The sequence below is a fragment of the Chrysemys picta genome, chromosome 8, assembly GCF_011386835.1.
Source record: "Chrysemys picta bellii isolate R12L10 chromosome 8, ASM1138683v2, whole genome shotgun sequence".
NCBI lineage: Eukaryota > Metazoa > Chordata > Testudines > Emydidae > Chrysemys > Chrysemys picta.
In genome coordinates, this window is record NC_088798.1 from 25201221 (window position 1) to 25223222 (window position 22002).

The following is a 22002-nucleotide window of genomic DNA, read 5'->3' on the forward strand; positions in this document are numbered from 1 at the left end:
AGCACAATGGGGTTGGGGGGCCCAGAATGGATCCCAGAGCAACTAAAATCTTCCCAAAGAGATGACCCTGTTATCAGGATAGTGTGTGATTGGAAAAATCAACTGGAAAGTTGATTTAAATAAATGGAGATATCTTATCTCCTAGAACTGGATGGGACCTTGAAAGGTCATCAAGTCCAGCCCCCTGCCTTCCAGGTACTGATTTTGCCCCAGATCCCTAAGCAGCCCCCTCAAGGATTGAGCTCACAACCCTGAGTTTAGCAGGCTAAACCACTGAGCTATCCCTTCCCCATGGACTGTAGTGTCAACCAGACATGCCAAACCCATGAAAAAACCCCAGCAATCAGGGCCTGCTCCAGGGTTTTGGCCGCCCCAAGCAGCCAAACAAACAAACAAAAAGCCGCGATCGCGATCTGCAGCGGCAATTCAGCGGGAGGTTCTTTGGTCCGAGCACGAGTGAGGGACTGTCCGCCGAATTGCCGCCGAACAGCTGGACGTGCCGCCCCTCTCCGAAGTGGCCGCCCCAAGCACCTGATTGGTAAGCTGGTGCCTGGAGCCAGCCCTGCCAGAAATGGGGCTTGTTTTTGGCTTAATTGGCTTGCGAGTTGCTTTTTGGTTTGTTGCTTTTTTTTGATCGGCTCCCAGCAAGCAAGGGCAAAGGGCAAGTAGGGGCCAGAGGTGGGAGAGAGTCAGGGGTGCACAGCAGGCCCACCACAGTCCCAGACTGCACGCCGGGGGGATCTAGTCACATAGAGTGTTGGGGTTCTTAGGGATTGGCTTGTTTTGGCCTTCTTTTGAAATAGGATTAGCTTGATTTTTTGTCTTATTGTGAAAGTCGGGGTGCTTATTTACCACGTGAAAATTGGCAACTGTGGTGTCAACTCATAATACCACAGTAAAAGCTTTCTGGACACAGTAGGAAAGCTTGGAATTTAAAGGTCATAGAATATCAGGCTTGGAAGGGACCTCAGGAGGTCATCTAGTCCAACCCCCTGCTCAAAACAGGACCACTCCCCAGACAGATTTTTATCCCAGTTCCCTAAATAGCCCCCTCAAGGATTGAACTCACAATCCTAGGTTTAGTAGGCCAATGCTCAAACCGCTGAGCTATCCCTATCCTATTGTAGAGGAGCTGGCATAGGTAATGGAACTAGGGATGCTGAGGTGCTACCGCACCCTCTGGCTTGAAGTGGTTTCCATCATATACAGAATTAACAGTTTGGTTCGATGGCTCTCATTACCTCTGGGAGATGAGATAAACCATTGGGTGATGGATATAGGTACTAGCTATTTGTACCAGATACATTAGAAAAGGTGGTTCTGAGGTTGTCATGATTTTAAAACTGCTGGACATTTTGGGGTTGCAGAAACCCTACCTAAGGTAAGGGAGAATTTCTGTTGGGTAGAATGCAGGCTGGATTTATAAAATTGGTGCAGGAAATACGATGCTTGCATTATAAAGAAGAGCCCCTAAAACTGGGAGAGCTGCTTTGCAGCAGTATCTTGTGGGGTATCTGGTAATCAATAGTGGCTGGTAGCTATGGACCGCTTCACAGAATGGCCTGAGGCTTATCCAATAAGAAATCAAGAAGTTGTTACAGTATTAGGGGACCTAGTGAATGAATTTTTACCAGATTTGGGGTCCTGAGTGAGTTTCACACAGATCAAGGGAGAAACTTTGAATCCAGTGTTTAAACAGATTTGTATAAGATTCTAAGGAGCCACAAAATTCTCACCACCACAGCACACCCAGAATCTAATGGGATGGTGGAAGAATGCAATAGGACTCTGGGGGGTTCAGCTGGCTACTTGGTAGAACAGTACCAAACAGAGTGGAACTAGCAAAAATCCCATTCCTTTTGATAGTTTATAGGATAGCAGTCATTGAGTGTACGCAGTGTACCCTAAGATTTCTCACGTTTGGTCATAAGCTAAGGATGGCAGAAAAATTCTTGTATGGAGTTCCTGAAGAGGAACAAATGGAGTGGAACCATTTGGACTATGTAAAAACCCTACAATCCAAAATTGAAAAAGTTCAAACCTTTGCTAAGGAAAAGTTGATAGCCTCTGATAAGATAAAAAGTTTGTATTATGTAAATTCATATGGGGATACTTTTAAAAAGAGGGGACCTGGTCTGGTTACACAATCCTAGAAGAAAGTAGGGTAGGAGCCCTAAATTGGATAAACCTTGCGAGGCACCCTATACAATACTGGCCCAAATAAATAAAATGGTGTACAGGAACCAGTTGGGTCCCAGGACTAAACACAGTTACCTATAAGGACCATTTGAGAAGATATCAGGGGAACAAAATTTCAGCTTGTCTGCTTCCTGAATCTGAGGTTGTAGCTGTGGAAGGTAAGGCTAGAAAAGTTGTTACAGAGGTGAATGCCCCATTAAAACAAAATGTGCAGGGTCTGTCTCAGCTTACAAATTCCACAAAAACAATAGATGTTCTTCAGGGGCTAATTGAAAGGAAACCTGGGAAGAGAAAAGCCCCAAAGAGTTTTGGGTGGGAATAAAATTCTTTTGGGCATGATGATGTGAAAACATCTTGATAGAAAACACTGTACATATGTAAATAGTCAACCTTGTATAATTTTTAATTTATTTCTTTTATTTTTGTTTCGGATGGGTTATTGGATATTGCCATTTTAGGCTTCATTGGGACGATAACCAAAGCTGAGTTGGGGGTGGGGGTGTTCCAAGCTGGGGAAGTCTTGTTATGGATTGAATTAAAACCTCCTGGAGAGTGATAGGTGTGAACTCGCCCTTCAATTAACATAATTGTAAACACAAGCCCCCACCTGAGAAAAAGAAGTGTGTGAACCCACCCCAGTGCTTTTTTTCCCCTGGCAAGTGTCGGGGAGGAGGAGGGAAGGCAGAGCACAGAGAAATCAGAACAGAGAGTGAGGTACTAGAACTTGGTGACCACAGTCAGGGCCGGCTCCAGGCACCAGCTGAGGAAGCTGGTGCTTGGGGCAGCAGCTTGTAGGAGGCGGCATTCCGCCCAATCCTAGGGTGGCACGGTTGCTTTTTTTTTTTTTTTTGGTGGTGTTCCGCTCCAGCCACCCTGTAGGGGGCAGCGGCGCAGAGGACGGGAGCGCCCTGCAGGATGCCCGGCAGGGCAGCCCGCATCCTTCCCTCCCAGCCGACTGGAGCAGCGCAGAGCCCTCCCAGCAGGCGGCGGGGCCACGGGGCCGCCCCCTTTCTTTCTCTCTACCCCCGCTCCCTTCCTCTCCCCCTGCTAGCCAGGGCACATCTGCAGCGCAGGGAGTCCCCCTGCACCCTGGCTCCGGCTGCACCGCTGTTTTTTTTTTGTGCTTAGGGCGGCCAAAAAGCCAGAGCCGGCCCTGACCACAGTGTGGCCCTGGAAAAAACTTAGAAATCCCTTGGGTCTGTTGGCTACAGAGGCTTGGAGCTATAAACTAAGAAACTGTTCCTTTTGGTCTTGATTCTGAGTTTGGAGAATTAGGACTTTGTACATTCTTTGTAAATAAACAAGATTGCATCAAAGAAAATACCAGACTCCATCAATTTCTACTTCCAAATGGAACATCCCCGGGCCCTGAACTTTGACTAGCTTCTCAGGTCAAAAAGGGCAACAATGTAATCCTGGAAGAAAGCTAAGCGTATTGAGCAGGGATCTACCTCTTAGTGTGGACCACAATGCAGGATTGAAGTCAGTGAGAATTCTGCCTGAGTAAAAACTGCATGATTTTTACCAATTCCCAATACTATTTAATGAATAATGATTTGCTCTAGAATAGAGAACTACATTTATGCAAATATGCACAAACATAGTAGAATGAACTATGCCTACATAGATGCATTTTTCAAAGGAGAGTCTTAATTTTATTGCACAGTAATTTCTTTGTGCTTGTAAAGCATCTGAGAAGGATTCCACAAGGGCTGTGAGGAGTCCAGGGTAGTGAATCTTAATGCACAATTGGGGCCCAAGTTATATCTAAAATACTGTAAATTATAAATTCAAGTTGCTCTAGATTTTAAGTAGACCTAAAAGCTGAAGCTACTGAGTTAGCTAAAGCATATTTATTTAATTCTAATTAAATTGTACATTTAACGGTTGTACTTTTGTTTTTAGAAATGATTGAACCAAGGTTAAAAAGTGGAACTCTATCAGAAGCTAAAATCTCCAAGGGAAGAGAAACGCTTCGACTGAGATCCAAAGGTCCTGCCGTTGTGGAGGAAGTGGTATGTTTATTCTGGGGTAATAATTAGAGCATTTGAAACTTTTAGCATCTGTTAAATTTATGCAAAACATCAGATTTATCCAAAGTTTATGTGATAAAATGGGATTTTCTTGAAAAATTCCAGCACAGCAAAATCTCAGTGTTTCTTAATTTGTTAAATGTCTCTAAAAGTTTGTTTAAAGCTACATTCAGTATTGATGTAAGAAATAAAAATAGTGGGTAATAGAACAAGGTGGCTCATTAGGAAATGTATAATATTTATAGAAATAAATTTAAAGCCAGGTTACTTGTGGCATACATATCAATGCTGTGAACTCTCATGCTTTTATTACAGGTCTCACAATATTTATTTCCCCTTCTCCCCCACCGCCCTTCTAAAGCCCCAGTTCTTGGAGCCATACGATTATGTGAGAATTTCAATTTGCATTTTAACAAAACAGTTTCTAAACCTGGTGGCTCTGAAGAAAATCTAGAAAATATGAACCCCAACAGCTCAAAGTCCATAAGGCAAATACAAAATAAAATAAATAAAATAAAATAAATAAACATTATTTTTTAAGATAATTGTGATTTTTTTTTTCGAGTCTGACTCATGATTTTAGAATGCTTGGAGTCTGCAATACAGATACTTATGTATACTGTGCACTTGAATACACTTGAAATCATTCAGAGATTAGATTGTTCTGTGCTTGTACAGCACCTACCACAACGAATAGGTCCATGAATAGGACTCCTCAGTGCTACAGGTGGTGGTAATAATAATAATAAGTTTTAGTAATAAATTTATCAGCATCCTTTATCTGGAGTTTATAGGAATATGAAATTATCTCTGACCAAGGAAACATCTTTCTGCATTAACCTTCTTCTTCGCTTTCAGTTATTATAGCTTATTACTCAAAACGTGAAAGATGGCTGCATCTTTTGGCATTTGTCAGGGAAGTGAAAGGCGTGTCGCATCTGTTTTCCTGCCATATAATAAGCTAGCAATGGCACATCTTAGCCAAAAAGTTAGGTAAGTGTCACAGGGCTCAGAGTAGCAGCCGTGTTAGTCTGTATCCGCAAAAAGAAGAACAGGAGGACTTGTGGCACCTTAGAGACTAACAAATTTATTAGAGCATAAGCTTTCGTGGACTACAGCCCACTTCTTGCATCCGAAGAAGTGGGCTGTAGTCCACGAAAGCTTATGCTCTAATAAATTTGTTAGTCTCTAAGGTGCCACAAGTCCTCCTGTTCTTCTTGTCACAGGGCTGTCCCTTTAAGAGGAGTCAGATGCCCTGCCTACCTGCAACAGGCTCTGCTGAAGGGAAGGAGCCAGCCCAGCTTTGCCTGGGGCTAGCTAACTGCCTAAGTAGCTGACTCCCCTTAAAGGGCCAGCTCTGTGACAGTGAATGACATGCTTCTCACTTCATTGATGTGCATGCCCATAATGCTGAATTCCCCTGTCAGGTGGAAGGAACTAAAATGTATATCTTCTGTTCTACTTGTGCAGTGTCATCGGGAAGTCAGATGTTTCCCACTAACTGTATTGTACTACTATTTCACCCTAGACTTTTTTGGCGTGGGATGGGGGTTGAGGATCAATCTTAACCAAAACCCAAAACATTAAGACAGAAGATTTGCTTGCAATTTATTTATAATAAAATGGGAATAAATCAGATCCTAAATGCAAAATCTGGATTAATTTGGTGTCTTGTAATTTTTGAAATTTGTAACCAAGATGTAGCATTTTATGTTTGGATTTAAACTCTTAAGTGTTTTGTTTCAATAAAGCCCTCTGAAATTGAAGAAAAAGCAATAAAAAAAGTAGATGACCTTCTTGAAACATACATGGGAATAAGAGATATTGAACTAGGTGAGTATTTAATTAACGTATTTAGCACTGCTATTTGATTAAATTATATTCCTCTGCTTTGTTGTTGTAATTAATCCTTATCTAATCCTCCCTCTTCTATGCAATATGTAAATGTAGTTGTGTGCATTATTGGATAGTGTGCATTGTTGCTCTGGTTTACATCCTTCAGTGGTCAAACATAAGTGTCAAGGGCCAGTGGTAAAAACGAGGCAGCAAAAACAGAGTTTTATCTTTGTTACACTATTACACAGCTCTAAGCACCTAAAATTCCATAGCAGTGGAAAGATTATCAGCTGCCTCAAATCTCTTCAATCAATATGTAATTTCGTTTTCATACACTGACTATAAATGTGATAAGTTGCCCATGGAAATGAAATATGAGGAAAGGATTCATTCAGAGAATGCCAGTAACTGTTCAACTAGGAATTTCACTCATTATTTATCCCAGATTAGCAGAAAATACAAATCACCACAAGTGATAGTTATTCAACAGGCAAATGATTAAAAGCTTTATCATTGACCCCTGCCCGCATTCTGTTCTGTTCTCCAGGGGCTTTTGATGTCAGATAATATTGCTGTTCAATCTCCATTAAACTGACATCTTCCATAGTGTGATTGTGTTTAGAATGCAATGCTCCTAATTTTAACTCAGAGGTTTAAAAAGGAAATGATAAAGTAGCATCCATTATAAAAAAAATAATGGAGTAAAATAAGATCAAGCCATAATATTTGTCCAGTTAAGGATCTTGTACAGCGTAAAGTTTCAGGAATGACTAAGTGCACAGAAATACCTAAATATGTACAATGCTTTAAACTCAGTGGCAATGCAATTTGGCTGGTAGGTATTAGAGGAACATTTTCAAAGACACAAAGGGCCATTAGACTCCCAATAGCAATTATGCATGTAGCTCATTTGTGCCTTTGAAAATCTGTCCCGTATACCATTTTACTAGAGTTCCACTTGGGTCTGTGCAGAATGTGTCCCAGAGTTTGGAAACGCATTGCCCTTACCAATTTTAAGGGCACAATGGAAATTGAGCCAATAGACTCTGCTTCTTATTTAAAAACAAATGAGCCAGTGAAGGCCTCCACAAATGATTCTAACACTGGTGTGTGGTGTCTGGTAAGTGAACAGAAACTGCTCTTTGATTGATGGAGCAAGAGAGACTTCTCCCTGAATAATGACAATGAAGGCCACTTACAGGATCGCTCCTCTAAAGCTGAGGTCTGGGACACATGGGGCTAACTGGGACTCTTTCTTCTATCCTGGTGATGGTTGGATCATGGAAGACTGCTCCTGCTACCAAAGAGGACAGAAGAGGATGGGAAGCATATGTCAATAGAACCCAATTCCAGAAGAGCTCTTCTGCTACTGATGGATAGTTCATGACAAAAATGACTTCCTTTCCAACTTTCGATCTTTTCTTCAGTGCTTACAGGAAATCACCCTGTCCTTCAGAGTTGCATATCTATTAGTATGTCTCAGGATGCTGTACTTGGTCCCTTCTTCTTCTCCTCCTTTAGTACCCTCTCCAGCACTTCAGGCAACCTTATCTGTCCTCTCTGCCTCTATTCAGATTATTCTTAAATCTACTTTTCAATCCTTTACCTCCACCCCCTTCTCCAGTCTCATATCTCTAAACATCTCTGACAAGTCTGTTGGGATGTCTCACCAGTATCTCAACTCTGCCCAAAACGTCCATCCAGTTCTTCCTATCCTTCCACCACCTCGCTTCTTCATCGCAATTGACAGTTCTACTCTTCTTACTTTCTCCGAGGCTTGCAACCCTGTGGTCATAGAATTATAGAAATGTTGGGCTGGAAGGAACCTCAAGAAGTCATCTAGTCCATCCCAGCCATGCTGTGGCAGAATTAAGTACAACCTAGGCTGTTCCTGATAAGTATTTTTCTAACCTGTTCTTAAAAACCTCCAATGGGATTTCACAACTTCCCTAGGTAACCTGTATCAGTGCTTAACTATCCTTATTGATAGAAAGTTTTTCCTGTATCTAACCTATATCTTTCTTGATGCAAACTAACCTGATTACTTCTTGTCCTTCTTTCAGTGGACATGGAGAACAATTGATCTTTATAACAACCTTTTACATAGTTGAAGACTGTTATCATGTTCCCCCTCAGCCTTCTCTTCTCTAGACTGAACTTCCCCATTTCTCTCAACATGTCCTCATAGGACGTGTTTTCTAAATCTCATATAATTTTTATTGCTGTCCCCTGGACTCTCTACAGTTTGGTCAGATCTTTTTTAATATGTGGGGCCCAAAACTGGACACAGTACTCCAGCTGAGGCTTCAGCAGTGCCGAGCAAAGTGTAACAATTACCTCCTATGTGTTACATATGCCACTCCTGTTAATACATTGCAGGGTGACATTTGCCTTTTTTACAACGGTATCACGCTGTTGACTCATTTCGTTTGTGATCCACTATAAACCAAGATTTTTTTCTGCAGTATTATTGCCTGGCCGATTATTCCCCATTTTGTATTTATGTATATGATTTTTCCCCTCATAAGTGTAGTACGTTGTGCTTCTATCTCCTCACATAATAGTATCTCATTAACATCTTATCAGCAAAATCTCTACCCTCTTCAGTATCCCTGCTGCTAAAACCCTTCTCTGTACCTGGTCAGCTCTCTCCTTGACTTTTGTATCTTTCTTTGCAGCCTCCCTGATTCTCACCTGCTCTCCCACCAATCTATCCAACATGACTGCGAAAGCCCTTTTCCTTTCCAACTGCTCTGAGTAGCATCACTCTCCTTTATTGACTTCGCTTGCTTCCTGTCTCTTCCCCCCATTAAACTGTCTTTTCCCAGGAATCTTTGTTGTCCTCTTGTGTTCTTGTGTTTTTTGTCTTGTATATTCTATGCTGTATTTATTTGGAGTAGGGGATGTCTTTTCTGAGTACTGCAAACCCAGTGTATATTTATGATGCAATATGATTGTTAGTTAATTATGAGGGAGAATAACTGGCATTTTGTGGGAAAGAAAAGAGCAAGTGTGTCTAAAAACAGAATCTATGTGGTTTCTGTTCCTCTCTTTGGTAGGTTGTGGCCCAGTTAAAATTGGCACCTGATTAAAATGAAACAATAAAGAAACGGGTTTCTAGGGATTCTTTTAAATATTTTGGATGGTGGTGTTAGATATGTAGCCAAAACCCAGGGATTCTAACCACCTGCAAAAGGGATGCACTTGAAATGTATGGTCTGGAATGTCTCTTTGGTGTTAGAAAAGGGAATTATTTCTCTCTCTTTTTTTTTTTAATTAAAGGCACAGGCCAGAACCACATATTGCTTGGATATTTTTGATGTGGGCAAATCACAGTGCATTATTCCCTGCTAAATAAAACTAGTTGATTCTGTTCAGACTCTTAAAGTACTTTTATTAAGCTGGACTTAGGCTGGTTTACAGGGTAGGACTTAGGTGGCAATAAAGCCTCCAAACAGTTAAGTGTGCAGTAAGTGCTAGCCTGGTGCTGTCTAGGAGTGAAAGTGCATAAAAGGTTAAATGAGAATGGCAGGCAGATCGGAAGACTCATAGCGCATCAGAAGTATTATATGGTGTCAAAAGTGAAACTCAAAGGAAACTTCACCTCAGATATTAAGTGTGAATGGGACTATATCAGAAAATAGGGAAAAGTGGGTAAAACATTAGAGTAGCTATGTGTCTATATATTCTAGCAGAGGTCATTATAGTTGACTTTTCAATAGACTTCCATTCTAACAGCTCATTTTCAATCACTTATTATAACTTATTGAAACTCATGGTTTGGGCTGATATTTCCCAGGCTTGGCTTTTCCCTCAAGGTGAATTGTTTAGCAAAGTTTGAGGAAAAATGTCTCAGCCTTTTGAGTGTGAGGAGAATGGGGAATAAGTACACTTTCCCTCTTAGAATAAAATCCTTCCAACCTTGTACTGTGCAGCTATTATAAGAAGCAGTTGTGGTAAAAAGAGGAAACTGACACTGTCTGTGAACCCAATAAGATTTACTTAAATAATTGACATGGAAATAGCTCTCCCTGACAAGTGCCTTTTTAATGTTTTGACAAACACTGGCTTGATTTGCTGTTGCAATTATCCATGGAAAATTGCACTCTGTAAACATCAGTACATGGAGTTTTCTCACTAGGCCATAAAGGACCTATCTAAAGGAAACTATATACTGTGAGTGCACACGTGGCTAAACTAGTCTCACGGTGAAAATGTAATGAAAGTACTAGTGTTTGAGGAGCCCTTGTTTTATTTACTGCTAAGGTGTGCAGGGAATGAGGCAGGACTCAGCCTCACACATGCAAGAACCTTAGTGGGACTTGAGAAAATCAAGAAGGATTTGGTCCCACATCTTGCACTACCATTTAACATAACATAGCAAGGTAATTCAGCTCTACTGACACTAGAGGTCAGCCCCAAGCTATTGTGAAAGTAACACACCTACTACTAAAGTTATGATAATTCCTCTCAGAAATTTCAGGTTTCATAATATCAAATGTATCTGAGCAGAAGAAGTTGCTTTAATGAGAATAATACATATAATGTACCACGGGGGGCACTGAAATTATGATTACCATCAGGGCCGGCTCTAGGTTTTTTGCTGCCCCAAGCAAAAAAAATTTTGGCTGCCCTCCACCGCCAGCCCTGGGCTCTCTCTCTCCCTCCCCCTGTGCCCCCCCAACTGCATCCTCCTGCCGCCCCAGCCCTGGGTCACCGGTAACTCGCTCCCAGGGCGGGTCATTCAGCAGGAATTTTGGATGTGCACGGAACACAGACAGGATTGGTTCCCATATGGTTACAGAACTGCAGTAAAGTGGAACAATTTTCAGCTTGTGTGATTGAAGGATATCTGGATGCATATTATAAGACTGTCCTACATAAATGAGGAAAAGTTGAGGTGCCTTTATTATTCTTTTGTTCCATTCTTTGTTTCTATGGGGACTTTGCCAATGCAATATCACTGTCTTCCTTTTAAACAAATAAAACTAAAACTAAAAAAAAAAAAAAAGCAATGGCTGTTGAAAATAGCAATTCCAGTCCGAATAACCACTGGGAAGCATTTCTTGCTCAATTTATTCTACTTTTTCTACAGCAAGTTACAGTGGATCAGTATATTTGATTTGGGAGAAATGAAGTAACAGCTGCCCAAATTGAGCTTGAGCACTCCTGAATTTTCAGGAGTGTTCAAATCTGGAAGCAGGTGCTAGATTCCCTTTCTGAATATTAGCTAAATCTGGAAAAGAAAAGTCAATTTCTGCTTCCATGGCTCAGAAGTGTAAATCCTCCTGTGTGCTTGGTACTGTATCTAAAGCTGCCCAGGTCCTAGTAGAGCCTCCCCTCGCTTACTTTTCATTTTAAATTCTAGTGGGATCCACGTACCTCCCTTGCTAGGCTTCAGATAGAGAGGTACACTGTCCATTTAGTCCACCCAATTCTTTCTTTGGGGGAGAGCCCAGGGCTGGGGCGGCAGAAGGTGCAGGTGGGGGCCAGAGCTGGGGTGGCAGGGGATGTGGGTGGGGGGAGAAGACCCCATGGTTGGGGTGGCAGGAGATGCGGGTGCTGGGACAGCCCAGGGCTGGGGCAGCAGGGGGGTGCAGGTGGGGGCCAGAGCTGGGGCAGCAGGGGGTGTGAGCAGGGGAGAGTCCAGGGCTGGGCAACACTGGGGTGCGGGGGGGAGCCCAGGGCTGGGGTGGGGGCGGCAAAAAACCTAGAGCTGGCTCTGTCCCTACCATTCACAGCAAGCTGCAGCATGAGGTTTCAGTTCCACACTCCTTCCCCCTCCCTTTCCTGTTAATTGCGGCCAAGGGAATGCTGGGAAATGTAGTTCTTTCCCTGCTGCAGGGCTGGCTCTATAGGCAGGGAGCTAACCAAGGAACTACAGCTCCCAGGGCCCCCTGTTGGTTCTCAGCTCCCATGCTGGATTCTTGCGCCCCTGCAAATTTGCTGCCCCAAACAACTGCTTGCTTTGCTGGTGCCTAGAGCCGGCCCTGATTACCATTAAGGAAGCACTTTTATTACAAGTTCCTGTTCTGAAAAATCTCACTGACTGGGCTGAAATTTCTCATGGGTGTTTCAGCTCTATGGTCATTTAAAAAAAAAAAAGTTTAGTTAAACCTCTAATTAGATATTTTTGAGATGCTATTTCAGCTGTTTGAATGTTGTGGTTTATTCCCTCCTCCCCATGGAACCGTGCAGTTTAAACAGGGTTAATAACCCCTGGGAGTTGGGGGGAATCTCAACTAGCGCTGTGAAAATCTCAGCAATTTCAGTTCGCCAGGACTTATGCAAGGTTCCTTGGCTTTGATTTCCAGATTCTGTGTTTGAGTTTCATGTTTAAATGAATGCACATTCAAACTCAAAGTAAAATTCAATCAAAACTACTGATTCAATGATTTTCACCTAGAGTGACCCAAGTTTACTCATAACTTGTCAGATCTTCACATAAGTCAGCTCTGGTTTGCCAAAAGTTCATAAACATCAGTGAACGTGGGAGGAGTTTTATGTTAAGAAAACTTGAAACCAGGAGAAGCTCACATGGTTTTGATCAGACAGATTTACAGGCTCCAGTCCTGATTCAAGGGTAGAGATCCTCTGTTAGTGGTTTTATGCTTCTGTTACCTTGATCAGGCACTGTTGCATAAGTTATTTTACATCCCTCTAAGTGGAAACTTTATAGGGGTTTTCAAATCCTTCCAAATGTGACAATAGCATTTTCTCTGTGGTGCTTGGGAAAACAGTGACGTGAGTATTGGATGGATCACAAAGTTTCAGTTAATATCAGCTGGCAATTTAAGAAAAAGACATGAGCCAGTAAAAGCAGAAGTGTTTTTGAATTGATTTGATTCTAGGCTGTAATATTCTCCATTGTTGTGAATATGCCGTGAGGCTGTGGCATCTACACAAATATCTCAGTGAGCAAGCTGCATTCAAAGGCCAAGTCCTTGACTGTGCTGAGACTGCTTTGCAAGCACCCAGCATCCCTAAAATTAGCTCAGCCGTCCACTGAAGGATTCTCCCTGACTAAGGGGTCCTTGGCTGCATAGAGTGCTCTTGTGGCTCCTGTGCTGACACCCCTTCATCATCCTTGCAGCTGGTGCAGGCAGCATGGCCGAGGCATCCCTGGGCCTTGCCAATCTCCAACTGCTGTAACAGGTCCCTGAGGATATCGGTAGCAGGCATAAAGTTAGAGCAGCCTTCTCTAATTGATCCTGGGTTTTAGACCAGTGCCCAGATGGTCCAGGATTGGGAGGGTGTCCCTCCCTCCTGAACTCTACCGATTACTCCTTGGCAGAAGCTGAGGATTGGGTCCAAAATAATTACCATAAATGTATCCATTTCCAATCTGAAACTCAATCACAATTTCTCATACTCTGCTGTTTTGTGGAAGTAAATGCTGGCCCACATACACATACAGGGTTAATGCTGCTCTATTAGCAGAGCTTCAGCAGTCTGCTCGGTGCCCTAGCAACCTTGTGTACTAGATGTGCTAGTTGTCTTAGATTACAATACAGTGGCTTTAAAGGGATGCATCATTCTATCCTTCTTCCAAGGCTTTACAAATACACTAGGGCCTAATGCACATTTTTCTATAGTTTTGTTCTCATATCTGCCTTAATAGCACGGTAGCTGTTTCAGTACAGCAGATCTTCCTAACTGATCTTGCCACAGCGTAATTCCAAAGGCTGTTTGTCTTCCTTTACTCTAAAATGATGTTAGAGACCTGCTTTTCAAAATTTCTAATGACAAATCAGATATTTTTTTCCCCCCCACTGGATCTTCATTTGCACCTGAAATCTCTCCATGTTTAATATCTTTTTACTATTCCCTTTTGTAAATTGATTAAGTTTATACTATACATTCTTGAGGGTTTTTTCCCAAGCACTTTTGAAAGTCTTTATTCTGCTTTGTGTGGCAGAAGCCCTCTGGTATCTTCTCTTTGGCTTGCAATTTTCTTATAATCAATTTTTGTGTATTCGTCTTTCAAATGAGAATATTTCAGATAATGCAGAGAGCTCTTTCTTTTCATCTGTAGAGCTCAAAGCACTTTACAAACAAGGTAAGTATCATTATCCCCATTTTATGTATGGGGAAACTGAGGCACAGAAAGGTGACATGACTTATCCAAGGTCACCCAGAAGGCTGTTGGCCCAGTAGGGAAAGAACTTAGGTTTCTTGAGCCCTAATCTAAGACCCTATCCACTGGGCCACACTACATCTCTGTCTCCTTCTGTATTCATTGCTTGGCCAACCTGGAGTGCTCTGCCCTCTGTTTTCTGCTTTTTACATAGCAGAGAGATTTACTTTTTCCTGTCCAGAGTTTGAATTTTTTCACCCTAGAAAAGATATGGTGTTTTCAGTGTTTTTTTTTCTTGTCATATTTACAATGTTCCTTTTCAAATGCTGGGCAAGCTGAGTATGCTCCTGATTGGAGTCTGATTCACCCTGACTTCTGCAAGTGTTTGGAAACCAGTCTGTCTTCAGTTGCATACCTTTTGTGTACAGGTTGTACGCTGCTCTCCAGGCTCAGGTCCTGTGAATTCTCCACTTCCACAGATCATCCAGTGTCCAAAAGGGTGGCCATTTTAAGCTCTGGCTTGCTAAGAGCTGTTCTATGAAGCCCAGTTGATTAAATATGTTGCACATTTGCATCTTGATCTCACAATTAAAATAACTGAATTTATGATAAGTAGTTGGTGTCACAATCTGGCATAAAAATTCTGACATCCTGGAATAGACATTGTGTTATGAAGTGTTGTGCCACATCTTACTTGGTTCTTTAGCTCCAGACCTGGATTTACTTTCACAAGACACTACAGTTAGTAGTAAGGATACTGAGTCTGTGCTGAGCAAGGAGAAATGAACCAGAACTAAACAGAACAAGATCAGGAAGAATTTGTCCCTAGGAACCCAACCATGCTTTTCCACATAGCAGAGCACTAGTGATTAAGGGGGAGATTTAGGAGCATGAATCCTGTTGACTCTCTTTTGGGACTTGTGCTCCTAAATCTTGTTAGATGCATTTTAAAATCTCCCCTAAGCAGACCTTTCTCAGTGTTTAAAATATATTATTTTGAAATGTTACAATGAGCATGTAATTTAACTGTAATTTTCTTTATAATCTTTCTATATGCGTGTTTGTGGGCTGGTCATTTTTGTTTTTGTTTTTGTTTTTAAGCTGCAACAATGGTAGAAGCAGGAAGAGACAAGAACAATCCAGATGAATTTGCTGTTGCACTTGATGAAGCTCTTGGAGACTTCGCATTTCCAGATGAGTTTGTTTTTGATGTATGGGGAGCCATAGGTGATGCTAAACAAGGACGATTTTAATGAGAAATGTACAATTTATTAATCGCTGTTTGAAGATACAATTGCTTTTAAACAATTATGGGATCAGAATTTCAATTTATTAATATGAACGATGGGCTGATGCTGTATATATTTGAAATAGTCCCTTTAAAACCTTTTGCAAAGTAGTCTTTTCTGGGTACGTGTTTTGAAAAACCTTGTATAGCATCCAGATATTCTGAAAACTACACATTTAAAAACAAATATTTAATCTACTTTTATAAATTAATATATGGAACAGTTCCACAGTATCTGTTTAGTATTCAATTGACCCAGTATTTTTTTTCTCACATGTGCAGTATATTAAAAGTATTTTGCAGTTCTCTGAAGAGATATTAGACATATATAATAAAGAGCTAGGGTATTTTATCTTTTTTAAAGAAAAGCTTTATAAAACTTGATAATATGAAAAAGTACTCAGATGTGCTATAACTCAATAATTCTCTGTTCCTTCATGTACACTTTGCTATACATCTAACCCCTTCTTACTGTTGTGCATGAAGGAGTGCTCTTCCTTACAGAAGTTGGGAAGAGGCTACTCTTTGTATAGGGGTGAGGTTCAGAAAAAGCTTCCCCTCAACAACCCCCAAGGCTTCATTTGAGATCTGACACCCTTTGGATGGAAATGATTTATATAAAATAGGTATATCACCATATATTATCTCATAGAATTGGAAGGGACCCTGAAAGACCCCCTGCCTTCACTAGCAGGACCAAGTACTGATTTTTGTCTGAGATTCCTAAGTGGCCTCTCAAGGATTGAGCTCACAACCCTAGGTTTAGCCCACCAGTGCTCAAACCACTGAGCTATTCCTCCCCTCATCTGTAATATAAGATGCCTAACTACTACTGTGGTGGGTCTATTGGAAATGCATACGACAGATTATATATCAGTCTCTGTCTGCCATGTTGCTACATTAAAGTCTTCTGGACAACAAAAGAACACACAAAAGCCAGCTGCACATATTTATTCACACACATACGTAATGGCAGGGATCTGGCATTGAATGCTGTGGCATATGACAACTCATGTGCTTATTAGAGTTAAGCATGTGCTTGAGTGCTTTGCTGAATCAAGATCTTAGTTACTCCTGTTGTTTGTGTGGCTTTCTCATGAAATATGGGAGAGAGAGAGAAAATTAAAAACAAGAAAATGTGATTGCAAAACCACAAAAAAGTGGCAGCATGGACACAAAGGCCAGGCTTAGAACCTCAAACTACTTTTAACTCATTTTTTGAAATTGATTAGATTTCAAGTTGTCAGTGTCCTTTTAGAAAATCATGTTGTACATAAACACATTTTCTTTATCTCTTTTCTAAATCAGTAATAAAACCTATGATTATTAAAGGGGAAAGAACTTTTTAAAAAACCCAATTTATCTATATTTACTCCTGTTTACTGTTTATAAAGAAAACTGAAATGGATTGAACACAATCAGTTTCATATTCAGGTTTTCAGTGTTGCAATGTTTGGATTTTAAACAAGGCAGAAGGATACTTTCAACTGTTTTTTCATTAGGTTTTGTTTTGTTTTCTGTTTGTTTTAAATTGTGGAAATATATTGATCTTGAAATTTATAAAAGCTTGTTTTACATAATTTAAACATGGGCCAAATGATAAGATCCCTTTACAACAAAACTGAAGAAAAAAGTGGAACCTTATCTAGACTGTGCAAATACTGTAGCTTTTCACTGTTCTTTTATATTTGAACAAGCATATAAAATAAATACTATTCCAAAAATAAAGTTTTCTAAATTTCTGTCTAGTTGTTGTTTTTTGCCCTGTGAACGGTCAGCAGAAAAAGTTTTTCATGATCTTCCTGTGGCTGATTGAAATGGATGTAACAGGTGCTCACACATTTCATGCTAATTAAATGTTTCTAAAAATATGACACTTACAAAATGGCACAGCCTGTACTAGAACCTGAAAGGTGCCGTTTTGGGAACTGACTCATAGCTCTTGGTTGCTAAAGAGGTTGCTGAAGTAATGAAAATGGTATACTCGGTGTCCACGGAAATGGACACAGCTGCTTAGACAGCTAAGAAGACACACTTATTGGCTACACTTTTTCATCCTGCATTTTATAAAAATGGTATCTTGTATTCAGTATTTCAATAACGTATACGATATAGGTAGCATAGATATCTGACTTAGTAGTTTGTTTCCATTTTTCATCTATACATCAATGTGACATCAAATGAAAATTGAGATGCCTTATTATCTTGCAAAAACATCTAAAAAAGGGGGTAGGTAATTATTTTTCATGACTCTGGAATGATGGAGTTAGTGAAATAATGTGCCCTGACCAATGAGATACACTTGCTGTGCTGTCCTAAATGATGAGAGGATTTGTTTAATTTCCTTTGAGAATAAGTGCATGAGAGCAATCAGTCTCAGTTCTTTTCAGAGGATGGACAATATAAGAATCTTCAAAGTTCATTTATAAATATCCTTTTAGTTTAATACAGATACTGACTTGAGCAGAACTGTGGGCATCTACTCAGGGGTTTAGGGGCCTGAAGTGTCTTTGCATGCATGTGTGTTGAGGTGGCACTTGCTGGTGATCTGCAGAGAGTTGCCAGGTCACATGTTGCAGGCTCCTCCTCCTTGCTTTCCAGCTTTTTATTGCATCAAAAATGGTGTAAAATACATACTTCTTCATATAAACAATTGTTTGAGTTGCTATGATTGGACGTTAAATGGAACGTGAGTTGTCCATAATATCTCTCCTTTAAGATGTGGTTCACATTATGGAAACAAAGTTAGAACCCGTGATTTAACTGAGCGAGTCAAAGGATAATTCAAAAAATGAAAAGCTAGAATTGCTCAAGAAAGTTAAGTCCCAGGCAGACTGCGAAGAGCTACAAAAGGATCTCTCAAAACTAGGTGACTGGGCAACAAAATGGCAGATGAAATTCAATGTTGATAAATGCAAAGTAATACACATTGGAAAACATAATCCAAACTATACATACAAAATGATGGAGTCAAAATTGGCTGTTACCACTCAAGAAAGAGATTTTTGGAGTCATTGTGGATAGTTCTCTGAAAACATCCACTCATTGTGCAGCAGCAGTCAAAAAAGCGAACAGAATGTTGGGGATCATTAAGAAAAGGATAGATAAGACTGAAAATATCATGTTGCCTCTATATAAATCCATGGCAAGCCCACATCTTGAATACTGCATGCAGATGTAGTCGCTCCATCTAAAAAAAGATATATTGGAATTGGAAAAGGTTCAGAAAAGGGCAACAAAAATGATTAGGGATATGGAATGGCTGCCACATGAGAAGAGATTAATAAGACTGGGACTTTTCAGTTTAGAAAAGAGACGACTAACGCAGGATATCATAGAGGTCTATAAAATCATGACTGGTGTGGAGAAAGTAAATAAGGATGTGTTATTTACTCCTTCTCATAACACAAGAATTGGGGGTCACCAAATGAAATTAATAGGCAGCAGGTTTAAAACAAATATAAGGAAGTATTTTTTCACACAGTGCACAGTCAATCTGTGGAACTCCTTGCCAAAGGATGTTGTGAAGGCCAAATCTATAACAGCGTTCAAAAAAGAACTAAAGTTCCTGGAGGATAGGTCCATCAATGGATATTAGCCAGGATGGACAGGGATCATGTCCCTAACCTCTGTTTGCCAGAAGCTGGGAATGGGTGACAGGGGGTGGATCACTTGATGATTACCTGTTCTGTTCATTCTCTCTGGGGAACCTGGCATTGGGCACTGTTGGAAGACAGGATACTGGGCTAGATGGACCTTTGGTCTGACCCAGTATGCCTGTTCTTATGTTCTCTTACAGGTATAATTCTAATAGAAGAATTCCGAAACAACTCATTAACTGCTATGGGGTTCCAACCTGCTCCCACTGAAGTTGATGGACTGAGCTTACAGTGTGCAAAACGCAGCAGACAAGGAATATCTTACACTTTTAAGGGAATGACTATTGTGATTTACAGCTGGACTTACTGAGGTACCTTTAGTACTCCAGATGTCATTTCAAAGACAGAGCTGGTGATTTTATAGGATTCATATAATGTAATTATGCAGGAGTTGAAGGATTTATAATTAGAGTCGTGGACAAAATCTTGAGAGAGTAGGCTATGCCTTCTGAAAAATATGAAATAAGATACACAGTGTCTTAGGAACTGAAAGTAAATAAAAAGAATAATGAATAATCCCACCTACCACTACTTAAAATCTACACACGTAAGAGCCATCCTCCCTGAATCAAACCATCAAGGATGAATGAATTGTGACAGAATACTAGGAATTTGGTTACATCAATGATCCCACATTCAGCATCACATAGCACCTGCAAGTTGGTGGACTGATGTGTCCTTTATACTATAGCACAAAAAAAAAAAAAAAATCATTATCAGGTGGTGCTCAAGTAGCTGTCTGTATAGTCAGTACTTCTAAGGGCAGATGTAACACGAACAAATACAATCCGAAAGTTGCACTTAGATTTGCTTCCTGGTCTGAATATTGCATACACATCTAATTCTATGCATCACCTTCTACATGATATTGCATGCTCACTTGTTTTAGATATGCCTATATCACAAAGGCTTTGAAAAACTAGTCCCTCATGCCTTAAATTGAAATATTGATCTTAAAGCCAACTCACGAGAGTAATTTCATAAAGGTGAAGCTGATAGACAAGACTCTAAAACAAAGGGGAAAAATAACAGCAGTGAAAGTAAACATTGTAAACAAATTAAAATCCTAGAACATTTAATTATTTCAAATATGCCTATGATAAATATAATTTTTTTCATTGTAAAATGCTTGCTCTAATTATTTTAGGCTTTTGCTTGATTTCAAATTACATGCAATTTTAAATGGTAACAGCTCTAAATTTGAATTTTTATTCCAAGAAGCTCTGAATAATGTAGCAAAGAGTTTGGCCTTTGATGCCAATGGCACCAGAATGTCACCCCAAATATCAGCAATAATGATAAATATTTTTGTCCTAAATCTTCGATCAGTTAGCATACATCCTGCAATACTAAACTGTCTTTGGAGTAGAATGAGAGAGACAAGATGGGTGAGATAATATCTTTTATTGGACCAAAGGCAGTTGATGAAAGAGACAAGCTTTCAAGCTCCACAGAGAAAAGCTCTGTGGAACTTGAAAGCTTGTCTCTTGTCCAACAGAAGTTTGTCCAGTAAACAATATTTCCTCACCCATTTTGGAACTAGGATATGAGAGATACAACATGGCTACACCACCATCACAAACAAGTTGGAGTGGGATGGTGAACAGCTGGATTCCACTGTTTGTCCCTCCAATGTGCAGTAAACTCAGTTAAAGGGAAGACTAGATTAAGACAACATAACTGTAGAAAAGGTAGCTCAATTTAATAGATGCACTCTCAACTTGGGTTTAAACTAAACAACCCAGAAATGGACCCATGTAATGAACTGGAGAAACCTTCTCAAGTGCTTTTAAGCTGCTTTCTGTCCTACTTTTGTTGTGCATGCTCAGAAGTGGGTTTTGAAACATTGCCTTAAGGTTAGATTACCTGCTTAACTTGAATCCTTAACTATGCTAGTAATACTGGGCTAGTATTTTTCCAAGAAGAATCCACAAGCAATTTTTGTAGCTGATGCAGAAATTTGGCTTTTCAAATGATTTTTTTCCAAGAACTAATTCAGATTTGGAGTCATTGTAAACTTAATGTTACTGCCTATTATGATTAGGAGGAAGAAAAGCAGAAAGAAGAGGATAAAATAGCTTCTAAGTTTTTCTATTTGGCGTATCTTTGTTCACTGAAAGAAAACTACAGCTATGCTGTATGTGCTGTTTCTGGCACACTGTATTAATTAATTCAGCATTAGTTGATATACAAATAGCAGTATAAAATCTAGACATGTCAGGCTTGTAGGCAGAATGCAGACCCCCATCAAGGGCAAAGATTTAATTTTTTAAATTGTGCTCTGAGAAAGATTGCCATCTGTTATAGCCATGGATTTGCACAATATTTTGGATTGATGCTAGCAATGCTTTGGTATACACATTTGCATACCAATACTACAAATGTTTTTCCAGCTCACACAGATGCATTATGGCTAATTAATATTGATCAATTAAATTTGCAAATGAATTTTAGTTCTGCTGTTTCTCTTTGAAGTCTGTTTCTGAAGTTTTTTTGTTCAATGATAGTGACTTTTAAATCTGTAATAGAATGACCAGGGAGATTGAAGTGTTCACTTACTGGCTTATGTATGTTACCATTCCTGAGGTCCGATTGTGTCCATTTATTCTTTTGCGGGTCCTGCCAATCAAATTTAACACCATTAATCTGGGCTTGAATAGGGACTGGGAGTAGCTGGCTCATTACAGAAGCAGTTCTTCCTCTCCTGGAATTGACACCTCCTCATCTATTATTGGGAGTGGACTACATCCACCCTGATTGAATTGGCCCTGTCAACACTGGTTCTCCACTTGCGAAGTAACTCCCTTCTCTCCATGTGTCAGTATATAATGCCTGCATCTGTAACTTTCACTCTATGCATCCGAAGAAGTGAGGTTTTTACCCACGAAAGCTTATGCCCAAATAAATCTG

At 40.3% G+C, this 22002-nt stretch overlaps 1 protein-coding gene across 2 annotated transcripts in view; it reads left to right on the top strand.

Annotated features, from left to right (window-relative positions):
• GIPC2 (GIPC PDZ domain containing family member 2) overlaps positions 1 to 17175 on the top strand; it is a 61665-nt gene extending 44490 nt beyond the window's left edge. For both annotated transcript variants that reach the window (XM_005302373.5, XM_065555519.1), the window contains exons 4-6: positions 4105 to 4214; positions 5984 to 6065; positions 15247 to 17175. In XM_005302373.5, coding sequence (XP_005302430.1) covers positions 4105 to 4214; positions 5984 to 6065; positions 15247 to 15398 — 344 coding nt within the window. In that variant the 3' untranslated portion in view covers positions 15399 to 17175. The remainder of the gene's footprint in view (positions 1 to 4104; positions 4215 to 5983; positions 6066 to 15246) is intronic.
• The last annotated feature ends 4827 nt before the right edge of the window (positions 17176 to 22002 follow it).